The sequence below is a fragment of the Astyanax mexicanus genome, chromosome 13 (assembly GCF_023375975.1).
Source record: "Astyanax mexicanus isolate ESR-SI-001 chromosome 13, AstMex3_surface, whole genome shotgun sequence".
Taxonomy (NCBI): domain Eukaryota; kingdom Metazoa; phylum Chordata; class Actinopteri; order Characiformes; family Acestrorhamphidae; genus Astyanax; species Astyanax mexicanus.
Genome location: NC_064420.1, coordinates 13,578,613 through 13,592,771, shown reverse-complemented (window position 1 = coordinate 13,592,771; position 14,159 = coordinate 13,578,613). Strand labels below are relative to the sequence as shown.

Here is a 14,159-nt window from a genome sequence, read left to right as displayed (position 1 = left end):
TCGGTAAGACTATTAAAGATACACCAACACGGTACATCGTCATTTGATCGTTTATTCATTTTATTACATAATATTTTAGCTTTTTATTTTTTTTGTCAGTATATATTATTTAAAAAAAGCACTGAAGAGGTATGTGTTTCTGTTGCAAACACCACCTGAAATGTATTAGCTTGCTAGGTTGCTAGCTAGCTAGTTAGCTTTTACACATTTGATATATGAAAATACTATTACTTGACTTTACAAACACTGTATAAACCCCTTACAAATAAACATATAAACATATTAATGGTTAGTATCTTATTTGGAAAGAATCACTAGGAATCAATAGGAATATTGAGATAAAATCTAATAATAGTTCTGCTTTTGGTAATATATAAATCTACTCTGTATGAAGTACTGCTAACAAGAGTTATAAACGCTACGCTTCATGTGCAGGTATACTACAAAAAAATCCATTGGCAAAAACTAGACAAAAAAAAAAAAAAAAAAATATATATATATATATATATATATATATATATATATATATATATATATATATATATATATATATATATATTGAGAGGAATATGTTATGTTAAGCAAAAAAAAAATAGTCAATGGAGTGAGCAAATTTTTCTTAGTGATATTTCTTAAAATAAGAAATCGCAAAGACTCAGACTGTGAAATAAGACTTAAATCAAGCAAAAATCACTGATCAGAAGAGCTTTACTGATGAGTTTTTGTGCTTATTTTGATTTAAGACTTCTAAAAACAAGGTGAAAATTATATGTAAGACTAATTGACATCAATTATTTTAAAAATAAGCAAAATAATCTTACATTTACATTGCTTAGTTAGACCTAAACACTTATCAGAGATGATAATAAAGGGAAGGAATAATATTTTACTCATTTATATTAGATAAATGTTCTTTTTGCTGAGTTTAAGATATGTATAGCTATGCCATATGTATAGCCATGCAATGGCTTATACAACAACTGTTGTATTTGCAGCTCTAGAGCCTGACCATCTGAACAACAACTACTAGAAGTTAGCTAAATATGTATAAATGCTTTTATTTAGCACATATATAAACACAGTGCTCTTAAACCCTGTGATATTAATAATCCATTCGCTTACAATAATGTAACTAGGCCAGCTAGCTCATTATATTACTAACAGCTAACGAAACATGGACAGATTGGTAGTGGAACTTGCTCTATTTCAGTAGTTTAAAAAATAATAATTACTTTCAGTGTTACAATTCATTGCTATGTCAGGAAGGACATGGTTTAAAGTGACACATGCTTTGTTGCAATGTTGAAATAAGTCAAGCACAACAATTATTTATTTATTAATTTATAAAAAAAGAACAAGATCATTTACAGAAAAACAGATGCTACGAGTGGGTCATAGCTTCATTACCAAAAACAGCATACTGTACTGACATGACAAACATCGTCTTTTTTAAAATGTACGTGTGCCAGACAAAGCTAGGCAAGACAATTCTGGTTCCTATGTAAAGGTCTAGAGGTCCAGATAGAGATTCACAGGGTAACTGTTTCACAGAGTAGAAGAGACACAAGCCAAGTTCCCTGTTCCTGGCAGTTAACATGAGCCGACATATTGAGTTTCATTTCTGTGTTGCATATTTCCTCACTGTTTTAGCTACGGTTCATATAAAGCTTAGGGAAAATATATAATCTATGTGTTTGACCGGCAAACTATCTATACAGTAACAGTAGGAAGTTTGGTCCTGGATTGAGATGATATCTGATGGCTTTTGTGATGGGTGAGGGTGTGTTTTGGGCTCCAGCTAGTGATGCATTAGCAGGTGCATGGTGGTGGAAGGCATAAGGGATTGTGTTTATCTGTGGCTCTCTGAGAAGCACAGTGCTAGTGGAAGTGGCAGTAGCAGGCCAGGAGGTGGGCAGCAGTGGCCAAAGTGTAAACTTTGTGTGTGTGTATCAAAAGGATGAAAGCTAGCTTGATGAGTGCAAGGTGTTTTTTTTTTTTTTTTTTTGGTAATTGCAAAGTTACAGCCAAGCAACCGACTTTATTGCAGTTCCAAACCTCTAGATAAACTAAACCTGAAGACTTTGTGAGATAAAGTTAAAATGCACAGTTGCACTGAGATTATTTAATATGGACAACACATTACGGAAGAAAGAATGCATGAAAGAACAGGTATCGTACATATACAATATTGTGGAAAAATGAGGTAGAATCATCGGATAAGTAAACCAGACAACACTAAAAGACAAAAGTTCACAAAATGATACTGTGAGATAAAACAAAAATCTCAAACAATCTCAATATGGTTTATAAAACTGAAAAGCAACAATTTCCTAATATATTTTAGAAAAGAAAAACTTAAATGTAATCTTAATAAACGACCAAAATCCACAACTTTTTCTGTGAAAAAGCTTTGGATTAAAACAATAACGACAAAATCTACAATGTATAGTAATATACAATATATTAATGATCTGGCACATTCAGAGTGGTAGTGTTTCATATTGTTGGAGTTTTGAGAATAGAACATAAATTGTAATAATGGGGCTGCATTTCCCATTAATACAAACTGTCCCATTTAACATTCTTTCAGAATATCAAAATTCTACAATTCCCTAAAATTCCCTCACAGCTTTCAGCTGTCACATCCCTTACACTGTCCTGTTTCAGTTTCACTTGCAAAGATATTTAAAACATTTTTTAATTGTGCGTGTTTTACGAAACGAAAGAGAATGACATAATGTCAAGGATTGACTTGTGAAAGTAACAGATAAAAAATTAACTGTTAAATAAACCTTGTCTGTTCTTAAAGATCCCTTTGTATATCTTGCACCTTGCTTCTCACAGGGTGAACATATATAGAAATGTTATACTTATAGAAACAGTCTTATGCAAAAGACTTGGACAAATTAAAAAAATCGTATACAAAACATGCACATCAACATATTCAAATAATAGTATATATATTTTCATGTTTTATTTTGTTGCAATATGTTAAATTTAACAGATAAAAAGAATAATGCTGTCTAATTGGAAAAAAGTTAACATTTTTCTACGTAATATTTTTTTCTCAATATCATTCGATCATAAGTGTCCAAACTTTTGCACAAGACTGCATGCTAGAATGCCTGCTTTTTTGCCCTTTATGTCAGTTAATGCAGGTCCAACAGAAAGTATAACAAGGTAGCCAAACGGCAGGTCCTCAGTTTTGTAAGCTTTGTAATATAAGTTTTGCCTAAATATGGCAACAACTAAATCCTATATCAGCATCTTTCCTTTTGTGTCTGTTTTAAAAAAAAATACTTAAATATGTAAGTATGTATTTTTAAGTACATTTTTAAGTAATCCCCTTTTTGTGCGTAAGCAGAACTGAATAGATAACTAATATGGTTAGAAAAAAACTAAATATTATAGAAATTGAAATATTTGTCTCTCATTCCTTTAAAAGAGAAAAAATAAGGCACAGGAATAAGTTTCTGAAATGGGACTCTGAGGAGAGAGAGACCGGGCCTAAGTGTACCCAACTCGTTCACATTATTCATATTCATTCACAGTTTAACTATTAATATAATGACTATTGATCCATTGCTCCCTCTTCTACCATTTCTGGAGTAGTTTATGGCGTTCCAGAATTTGGTACTTATTAAAAACTTAGAGGTTACATTAGGGCTGTGCAATATGATGATATTTTATTATATTGTGGCAATTTCCTCATCATATTGCCAATTTGCTTTTTTATCTATTAAGAATGGATGATAGGCAGCAAAAAAAGAATTTTTTGTGTTTTATATTAAAGAATATTTGAATAGCAGTTTTTAAGAATCTGACACTGCTGATGCATTTTGTCTGTGATAAATAGTGTGTACTGTTGTATCATGAAAATGTTTTTAAATATTGTAATATAATATTTTTACCACATATTGCTCAGCCCTAGGTTACAGGTATACTGGCTGGATGACAGGTTTTTTGGATAAAGACTGGGAGAAGTGAAGAGGTGATATGTTGGGGTACAAAAGTGCAACATGTCTCTTACTCTCTCTGGTCCCCAAAAAAAAAAAGAAAAAGAAAAACATTGTAAATCTACAACAACGCAATATTTCTATAAAACAAAATTAAAATCTGTGTTTTAATCTATTACAACAGTGTAGATAAGACTTGAATACAAAAAAAGAAAAAATACAAAGAGAGGGTCAGCTTACTAAATGTCTAAAACAGAGACTAGAAAATTCATGTCTGCAGGACCTGAAGTTCTGAGTGACCGAGGGTGACGATTCCAAATGACGAGTAGAAAAGAGAAACTGTTACAAAAGTCGACTGCATAGCATTTTTCCACGAGATCCGACCTGAATAGACTTGAGTCTAAGTTTTTTCTTGGCTTTTAAGTCCAACAGAAGCAATCACAAAGCAGGCTTCACAGTTCCGTGATTCTTACAGTCTCTTTCTGCTCTCCGTTCTGCTGAGTGACCGGAAGCTCGAGCTGGTTCCCAAACCTGAGGCGACAGAACAAAATAGGAAAGGGAAATTAAAATAAAATGAACGGAAATTAATTAATTATTATTAGACATTTTTTCCATTCAGTTGTACTCAAGTTTGAACAAAAACACAAAGCCCAATATTTCATAAGCTGTTATTTCTAAACACTCATCGTGAAATAAATAGTTGAAAAAAAAAAAGAGTTTCACTCAGAAGGAGATATTTTTTTATGCAATGCTAGATTAAGATAAAGGTTATCAGGAACAATACATTTTTAAAATGTAGACTGATATGGGCACCTCTTGATCATATTTATTGAGCAGCACTTACAGACACTGTGTGTAAAGCTTGTGTATCAACACGGCGTTTTACTATTTTGTCACAAAAATCACTCACATATTTGAAAAATAGCTATAAACATGTTCAAAGCTCAGCAACAGTTCAGCATTTCCTCCAGATATACAGGATTCTAGACAATAAAGCCAAAAAGGCACCAAATTTCCTGAAGGATTTCAGAACGCCGCTCTGGCTTTTCTGCTCCAGATGGAACAAAACACGACTGCATTTCTCTGGCATGAGAAGGTAATTACTATATTACTAAATAGGACACCTTTATCTGATCCACTAGTGTTTCTGTTGCTCCTACTATAACTATAATTACAGTTACATTTGTTTTGGACAATATTTTATCCCAGAAATAATTGTAACAAATGATATTATTAAATGCCACTGATGTAATGATAATATAATAGCATAATATTGCAATTTAAAAAAAATTAAGAAGATTTACTTTTATTTAAAAAATATTTTAGTTGTAATTGTTTAACGGTTTGATCAATGTGTGACTGACTAAAATATTTCATTTATGTGTGTGCAAACAAACATGCAAGGAAACTCAATGGACAATATTACGGTCAGCAAAAATGATTAATGTTATGTACGTTTATTGTACAATATATATATATAGTATATAATGTAATTTTTGACAGGCCTAATGCTACTACTACTAATAATCATAATGATAATGATAATTTAGGTTAAAGTGATGAATGCAGTATGCTCATATGTGAGCCTTGCAGCTTTGCTCCTTTTTCTGCTGTTTTAGACATGCCTATATCTACATCCACTACTTAGGCTTTACAGCACAGCTGGTTGCGTAACCTTGCCTAACTCGATGGTTCCCTTCAACAACACAACCACCACCCATCCCCCCTCAACACCCACCCAAGTCCAGGCCCCTTTTCTTCAGAGTTACAGTCCTTCCCACCCCCTGCCCCACACCTCTCATACATCAGATCTTCACTGTGGTTAAACTGACTGTGTCCTACTTTACTTCATTAAGTAAAAAAACTCAATCCATGCACCAAACAAAGCCCCCCAACTTCATTCACTTTGTTAAGTGTTCAGGTTCAGATTGAGATGTTCCTGCTGGATCTTGCTGTTTGCAGTGGGAAGCCGAGGATGTTCCACCCCTTATGACAACTGTGTTCTGGGTCCCATTCATTCAGAAAATAAATAAACAAACAAACCAACAGACAACAAAATAAATAAACGTGCCCTAGATTTCTGCAGTGTCACGTCATTGTTTCTATGTTCAGCTGATGCAGGGCTGGGCAGCTGCGTTTGGCTCTCAGTCTGATCAACAAGTCATGCAACATGCAGCGCTAGAGACACACGAGTCCAGCGGGAGCACAGAGTACATGCCGTCCTATATGCTGAAGCCAAACACAAGCGGCTCCTCAAAGACCTCATACCGCCATTAGGGCACTTTTCACTCATTTTTCATTTCATCAAACATAGCAGAATTATGAATGCATATGCATTTTGAACAGTTTGCAATGAAAGCTTTTTGGCAGCCACAATAAATATAAATACATAAATAAATAAATAAATAAATACTATAGAAATAATAAACAGACTTGGATATGTACCTGAATTAAAAACACTCATACATTTTATTCTTAGTAAAATTATTACAAAAAACTTCTTTCCAATATAAGAGGCTAATAACATTTTTGATCAGGTCAAATTCTAAGTAATATTGTCTGTTAATTTTTTGCACCTCAATTGAAGACATTTCCCTAAAATATCAACATCCTGCATGTGTGAATGTCTCCTAAAATATGTTTTGTAATGTTATATAGATACCTCACCCATAGGTAACACAAATAGAAGGCATGATAAAAATAATCGAGACTAATCAAAAAAAAATTGTCGCTTAAATGTTTTTTAACACTTAAAAGCCCGAGTGCTAATAAGCGCCGACCTCTTAAAAAAATAAAAACAGATCTTGCATTTGGCTTTACGGACACGGTCATAAAAACCTGGTTAGTCTTTAATTTACTAAGTAATTGCAAACCAAAAACGAAAACCATGCCAAGCCTATGCCACAACATACATTCTGAAACACTAGGCTTAGCTGTCCCTAAATTCATTCATGCTATTCATGCTTGCAGACTCTGGTCTGACTTTCTGAAGCGTCAGAATGAAGTGGTGATCCCAGCACGGAGCCACACGCTACAGCCAACATCAGCCTACATCAACCACCGTCAGCCAGACAAGTACAAAATGTTCCAAACATGAGTGCCAGAGGAACAGCAGTAGAAGCAGTAGGCTTATTGTGTAGCTGCTGAGTGGTGCCTTTGGGAGGGGACTGGGTGGGGGTGGGGTCGGACGGGGAAGCGTATCTGTACAGTGGGCTTCCACAGGCAACTGCAATTATCTCAATTTCACTAGTAATCTTATCCTGCTAACTGTACAGAAAGCCACCCTATATCACCCTCTAAATCCCTAGCCCCCCACAACATAAACACTTAAACAGATACACATACACTCATACACACACACACACACACACACTGCCTTGACGGATGACTGATTCCTTCACACACACACACACACACACACTGCCTTGACGGATGACTGATTCCTTCTCAGGACAGAGGGGCAAGCAGAGGGAGGGGCTGGGCCAGTTGCATAATTGCTCTATATTCAGGCCTGTCATTGAAGGAACCAGGCCATGTTGCCCCGTCACTGGAAACACGCAATCACGTACACATCTATTCCACCACCGGACAGCTTAATATCCATCTGCGACCCAACAGCGGCTTATTTACTGCTGACACACCAAAGGTGCCACACAAAGGAAATGGCAAAGATCATAATAAAGTGACCTAGACCAGGCTTCATGCCCTACACTCAACCCCAATTACAGTATTTTTAATACATTAAGTAAAGCCCAGTACTGTGGCGTCATTAGGTCAGTATTTATGGCAAGAGTGACCTGACCTGATGAGGCATGATGTGACATTAATTTAAACAAGAAAAAAACAAAACATAAACTGCACTGTGTTTCATCTATTTGCCAGATAAAAAACACCTAAAACAAGACTGAGCCTAACAAGCATTTTTGTCTACCATAAGGGATGCTTGAATTTTTAATGTATATTGATAAAAGGAATATATTATCTATAACTTTCCAACTTTAGAGAAGTAGCTTATGTTCTATTGGTTCAGCTATTTGCAGTAACAGCAAGGGTGCCCAAACTTTTGCATGTCTTATTGTAAGATATTGGATTTAGTGATCTTACAGAAATACATTTCCAATAGGCTGTTTAGCAGCTTTCCATGTGTGGACTATAATATCATATAAAAATAATAAGTAGAATAATATTAGCCCTTTATCCCAAGTCACCTAGGTTCATAGGGGTAAACCCAAGTAAACCAGGTCTGTAAGGGTTAACAGTATTTGTCCACACCTTCATGATAAGCTGCCTCGGAACAGGCTGGCTACACACCAAAGTTGGCACAGTTGGCTCTAAAGGTGTCAAACCTTGTTGAACTGATCACCTGTGAAATGCCTCCAGGGGAAACATACAAGCAAATAAGAGAGTACAGAGAAGCATGTGGGCCAAAAGGAAGGGAGCTGGGTCGAGGCTGGCAAGCATGTACAGTACACTTTGGCCCTACGGCCATGAGCGTTGTTAATGCGTAATTAAGGCAACACAAAGCAGCGGGCGGGGACCAGGCATTCCTGAATAGGCAAAGAAGAAAAACTATAGGATGCACATGTCAAAAGCATAACGTCTGGGCGCAAGGTGCGTGCTCGGCCATTCAGAAACAAAAAGAAGTCAACAAAGAGGAGCTTGTATCCTGAAAAACAATAAACTCTGTCCCTCCTTCTCACGAAAACCATCCCAATCCAATAAGTAGCGAGGGAAAGTAAATCCAGAGCGTGACATGGGCAGCCTGGTGCAGATTATCAGCAATCTGTTTTCGAAAACCACTTTAAAAAACTATGAAATAAAAGTAAATATGCTCCACGTTCACTAACAGCAATGCAAAGACAGAAAGCATCCTGCACATGGGGTTATCTCAGGGAACAGCCTAGGAAAGGCCACATTTGAATAGGCTGTGAGGTATTATTTTGTAAGTGACAATGAACAATTAATTTAACGATTAATGGGGTATCCCATTTCTAAAGTTGCATTTAACAGTTCCGATTACTATTTTCGAACTGCTGAAATAAACCGCACCAAGAGTGCAAACAAACCAGAGTCCATTTTAACTGAACCAAATAGTGCTGGTTTGAAAATGCTTTTAGGTTATGCCTCCTTAAGAAGCCCCTGTATGCCATCTTTTTCCCAGATCAGGTATTTTGGATAGTAATAAGTAATAATAATAATGTTTGACCTAAACTCTGCACCTTAAAAGAAAGGTTTGGGCACCCAACTACCCACTGTTTAATAATCTTCAACACAGTAACTCACCGGAATTTCATCTGAGAGATCATTTGGCTGGTTTCACGCAGCACACGTGACTTGGTCCATTCTGAACTCAAGCTGGAAGGCATCCGGTCGGTCCTGCGGGTTTACAGCCAGCATGTCCTGCAGGAGCTTTCTAATCTCATCCGACATGGGGCTCCGTGGCTTCTGTGGGATGCTGAGCACCATCTTGGGGTTCTCTAGCAGTGCTTCCCCGACGGGGACGATCTCGCTGCCTTGCCTGACGTACGTGCCAAGAAGCTCACGTTTCGATTCGGCATCAATAAATGTGATCCTCTCTATCATGGCCCAGATAATGATACCAAGTGCAAAAATGTCAGCTTTGGCCGTGTAGTGTCCCTCCCACACTTCAGGAGCCATATAGAAGTCTGAGCCACAGGCCGACGACAACCAGAACTTGTTTACATTGACGTTTTTGTTGACCTGGTCTTCACCCACTTGCGCCTCACAGCCCAGGCCAGCACATACCTTGCTAAGGCCAAAGTCAGCCACTTTGATGACGGGCGAGCCAGATTTCTGCGAGATGAGGATGTTGTCTGGTTTGAGGTCACGGTGGACAATGTTGTTCTTATGGAGGAAGGCCACAGCACTGGTGAGCTGCTTCATGAAGCTCCGATTGGTTTTTGGGTCAGGCCGTCGAGACAGGATGTACTGGTTCAGGTCACCACCTTCACAGAACTCCATGACGAACCAGAGGTAACATGGCTCCTCTGGATAACCCAGAATGCGCTCACCTGAAACAGGATAAAAGAAGTTTCACTCACCATTGCCATAAACATCATTCTGCTCTTTGAACAAGAAGCCTGTGACCTCAAACTGCCCAATAATCAATTATCGTTAGGGATGCACAGATATGGGAACTGTGGGCCAATCCCAATACATCATTTTAGAGATAAATTAATTTTCTTATCTGCTTATTTGTGGTGGGTCCAGCACATACCTGGGATCACTTGGCACCTAGGTGTGGCACCTGTCTATCACAGGGTACCTTACACACATACACTTAAAGTAAAGGGGGAATTTAGCATAGACATGTATTTGGGAACAGGGAGGAATCTAGGGATGTAAGAAAATATTAATATTGTATCATGATATTTTGTTTTGCAATACTGTATTGATTTAATATTGCGACATATTGAATCTTAACTCATGTATTGTGATACAAATCATATCACCAAGTTGTTGTCAATACACAGCTCTTAAGAAAATTCTGAATCACTCTTTATCAGTCATAAAATTTCAGTTTGAATTATTATTGAAATCTAAACATTAGACCAATACAGCTTGTTTCTTTTAACCAACTATATGCCAGTATCAATTTAATTATGATATCACTGTGTACCCCTAGCCATCAGATGTCTAGCTTCTTCGTACCAGATCTCAATATTCCTAAATCGGGTTCCTTAAAAACAAACTATGCTTTGGCACTTATAGAAGAATTACTTCAGCTCTCCACTAGGGGTGGGCAATATTATATTGTATACAATATATCGTGACACAGAAATATCGTGATATTAAAAATCTATATCGTGATAATAGGGCTGTTCTGTCTTAAAAGTAGTCTATTATTTACTGTGAAGCTTTAAGTGTATTTATTGTATTGTTTTAGTTTGCAGTCTATATGCATGCACTAAATATTCTGCAATATTTTTTGCTGCATTATATTGTTTTATGCTATATTATTTATTTTGCCATATTATGATTATGCTGGTATACTCTTATACTATATTCCTGAAATTAATTAATTATTTTTCTGTTTACCTATATTGCCAAGTATATCGTTATCGCAAAAATACCCTGAAATATCGTGATATTATTTTAGAGCCATATCACCCACCCCTACTCTCCACCCAATTATTAGTTGCACCATGGCATGTGCTTGTCTGCTCTCAGTCTAAACTGGCATAAGCGGGTTCCAGCAGGCCAAGGATCAGCAGGGTTTTGATTGTGCCCTCAGTCAGCGTGTGTCTAATGCCTTTCCACTGAGCCACGTTTTTGCTGATTCGAAAAAACCTGACTGCGCTCTTGGGATAAACCAAGAAGAGTCTCTGGGAGTGCTGCTGGTGCCAATCTGATACAGCAATATTTTGGGACACGCCCTCAGAAAGATTGTTGATTTTGATAGCACTCAACAGATAAACTTAGGTCCTAGTTAAGCAACAGTTTGTCTTTTTATATACTTTGCTCATTTATTAACATGTACTTAGAAGAAAATCTGGCCTATCAAAGTGTAATGCATTGATACTGACCTAAGCAGAAAAATCTGGATTATTGCTACTTAGAAACGTGTATAATATGAGCCAACTAAGGACGTCTGTTATCAAGCCTGAACCGATTTTGGCAAAGGGTGTTTATGGACCGCTCCCAAAGAACACTGCTGCTAATCTGGCCTTGCCTTACAATAGCTTGCAAAGCTTTGCTACTGGACTTAACAGATGGGACAAGTGCTGTGAACAAGAATGGTTTAAACTGTAAAATCGTCCTTGTCCTTGCAAAACAAAGTTCTGTTGACAGCATGTTTTATAAAAGGCAGTTGTAGATGTAGCATTTCAAATCTCAAAACAATTGGAAATGAGCCATTTCACTGTGTGCAAAGTAATTTAAAAATAATCAATATTTCAGGTCAGGCCAAAAAAGTAAATACGCTCAGCACAAAAGAGACTACCATAAGTGTAAAGAAGTTTCCAATGGACCCTAAATCCTTGAAAAAAAAAATCCTTGAATTGCCACTTTGGATACTATTAATGAAACCTGAAATTGAACTCTCTTTAGTACATTAGTGAAGTGACTGAAGGACAAAGCAGAGCAAAACAGAGATTTTCCATTTGACATAATAATCCCATCAAAGAGCTATACGGAAATGTGGCCCATTTCGGAAAACCTCTGCTCATGTGAAGGCTACTGAAATCCTGCAAGCTGCATTTGCCTATGCCTGAAAAGGCTTTACCATCCAGATTAATTTTTTATTTGTGGACTGGCATGGCAAAAGTATGACACTTACATAACATTACAAAGTGGATCCAGCTACTGGCAGACAAAAGCTATAACATGAGGCGAGATAATACACAAAATGTATTCAAATGTACAAAAACTGTATTTAATGAAAGAACATAATAAGCAGAATTGCTGTGTTCTGGAGTACTGAGTGTCAGTTTAAGTGTGGAGACAAAGGGGGCACGAGCATGGACAGGAGAGGAGAGGGGCTGCGGCATGTAAGGGGTTAATCATCATCGAGCTGGAACATGGTGTTCCCTCACGCACTGCACGGGGGCAAAGCTACAGCAAGCAAGTAGGGCAAGAACATGCATCCGAGGAGCTAACCTAGCTAGGTTAGCATGTTGACTGTAAGATAGGTTTTAAGCAACTTCTCAGTGCCAAAATCATTAAATTAACATCCCAGGTCTTAGTAACAACTTACCACCACGTCCACTGACCTGACTATATATAAGATATATAAGATATAATCTTGTTTTTGCAGCTTTTTGTTAGTTAGCTAACTTGTAAACCTAGCTGCCTAGCTTTAAATATCTCTATTTCTTTTTTTCCTAGCCAAGCATTTAACGTTATTTGTATACTGGCTTCCTTTAAACACTAAACACGACTCTATATTAATAAATAAAACAGATTCAATAAGTTAAAATAGCTGACATGGTACTAAATCAGCTAAGAAGTCTTTTGGTTGTCAGTTGGCTGGTGCTACCCTAGCTGCTACTACTACTGCTGTAAGCTAGGCTACTACTACTACTATTATTTTAATTATTACTAATGTTTACCTTTCAGCGAAGTCTCCACTAAACGTAAATACTGCTTGGACCGTTTGTTTCCGTGGCTCATTTTCTGTGCCATGCCGTTCCTCTCCAGCACACACTCCTCCAGCTGCACCACGTTCTCGTGCTTCTTCTCCAGGCTGGCCAGGGCCCAGAACTCGGCCAGGGCGAGCTCCACTTTCTCCGGAGCGTCGCAGCGCAGTTTTTTAACCGCCACTCGAGCTCCAGACCTGCGGGCTACGGCCTCGTACACCACGCCGTAGCTCCCCCGACCCACCTCCCGCAGCAGGCTGTACCTGGGCGCCGCTGGAGGAACCCCAAAGTGTCCAGGTTTCGCGCTCTTAAAAAAGGAGAAACAGCCGCCGCCGTCCTCCGCTCGCACAGCCTCTCCATCATTGTCCTCCAGAAGCAGCGGCCTCAGCACTTTGCACACGCCGGCTTTGGGCGGATTCTCGGCCGGCCGCGCTCGCTTGCAGCCCCGCCGCTGCTGCTGCTGCTGCTGCTGCTGCACGGTCCTCACTTCCCTGTGGATCCCGTTGCGGAGCTCCATGAGTTCATTCCCTCTTTAAACACATGTTTAATGGCGCAGGGCCAACTTTTCATAACGTAGCGCCTCTGAACGGATCGAGTGAGTGTTTGGAGGAGATGTTTAGCGAATTGTTTGGAGATTATTATCGATATTTGGGCTATTTTTGGGCTCCGCACACTCCCCCAACTCTCCCAAACTCTCAGACACATAAACAATAACAGATCCATCCTCCACTCGCAGTGGGGCGAAAACAGTGGGCGTGGCCTCTGGGTGGAGTGGACCATTGTGCTCAAAGAAGGGGGAATTATAATCCCCATAATAACATTTCTACTGATTTTACAGTTAAACGAAGCCTCGAAATAAAAACAGGTCAAATTCAAATGATTTTATAATTAAGTACTCGAAGCTGATGAATATTTAAACGAGTGTTATTCCCGCTTTAAACACCCCAATACCTGCATACAGTGGAAGCAGTGGACGAGTCCCCTGATATGCAGATGAGGAATGCTCGATCTGACTGAAGGGGTGGTGATGAGATTTTGATACAGGATAGTGATGCTCTGCAGTGATGCTGAAACAGCACTCTGCTCTAATCACACTGTACTGCTG

General features: G+C 38.1%; 1 protein-coding gene across 1 annotated transcript; it reads right to left on the bottom strand.

Moving 5' to 3' along the window:
• Positions 1-1,312: 1,312 nt before the first annotated feature.
• On the bottom strand, positions 1,313-13,851 carry stk35 (serine/threonine kinase 35). The gene is made up of 3 exons (XM_007233428.4): positions 13,028-13,851; positions 9,240-9,988; positions 1,313-4,487 (listed from the first exon to the last, which is right to left on the bottom strand). The coding sequence occupies exons 1-2, from the start codon at positions 13,569-13,571 to the stop codon at positions 9,273-9,275; spliced, it is 1,260 nt and encodes a 419-aa protein (XP_007233490.2). The 5' UTR covers positions 13,572-13,851; the 3' UTR covers positions 1,313-4,487; positions 9,240-9,272.
• Between the last annotated feature and the right edge of the window lie 308 nt (positions 13,852-14,159).

Coding starts and splice junctions, on each gene's coding strand:
- stk35 (XM_007233428.4), bottom strand. CDS start 13,571: ATGGAGCTCCGCAACGGGATCCACAGGGAAGTGAGGACCGTGCAGCAG. Junction 9,989..13,027: donor AGTGGAGACTTCGCTGAAAG/GTAAACATTAGT, acceptor ATCCTGTTTCAG/GTGAGCGCATTCTGGGTTAT.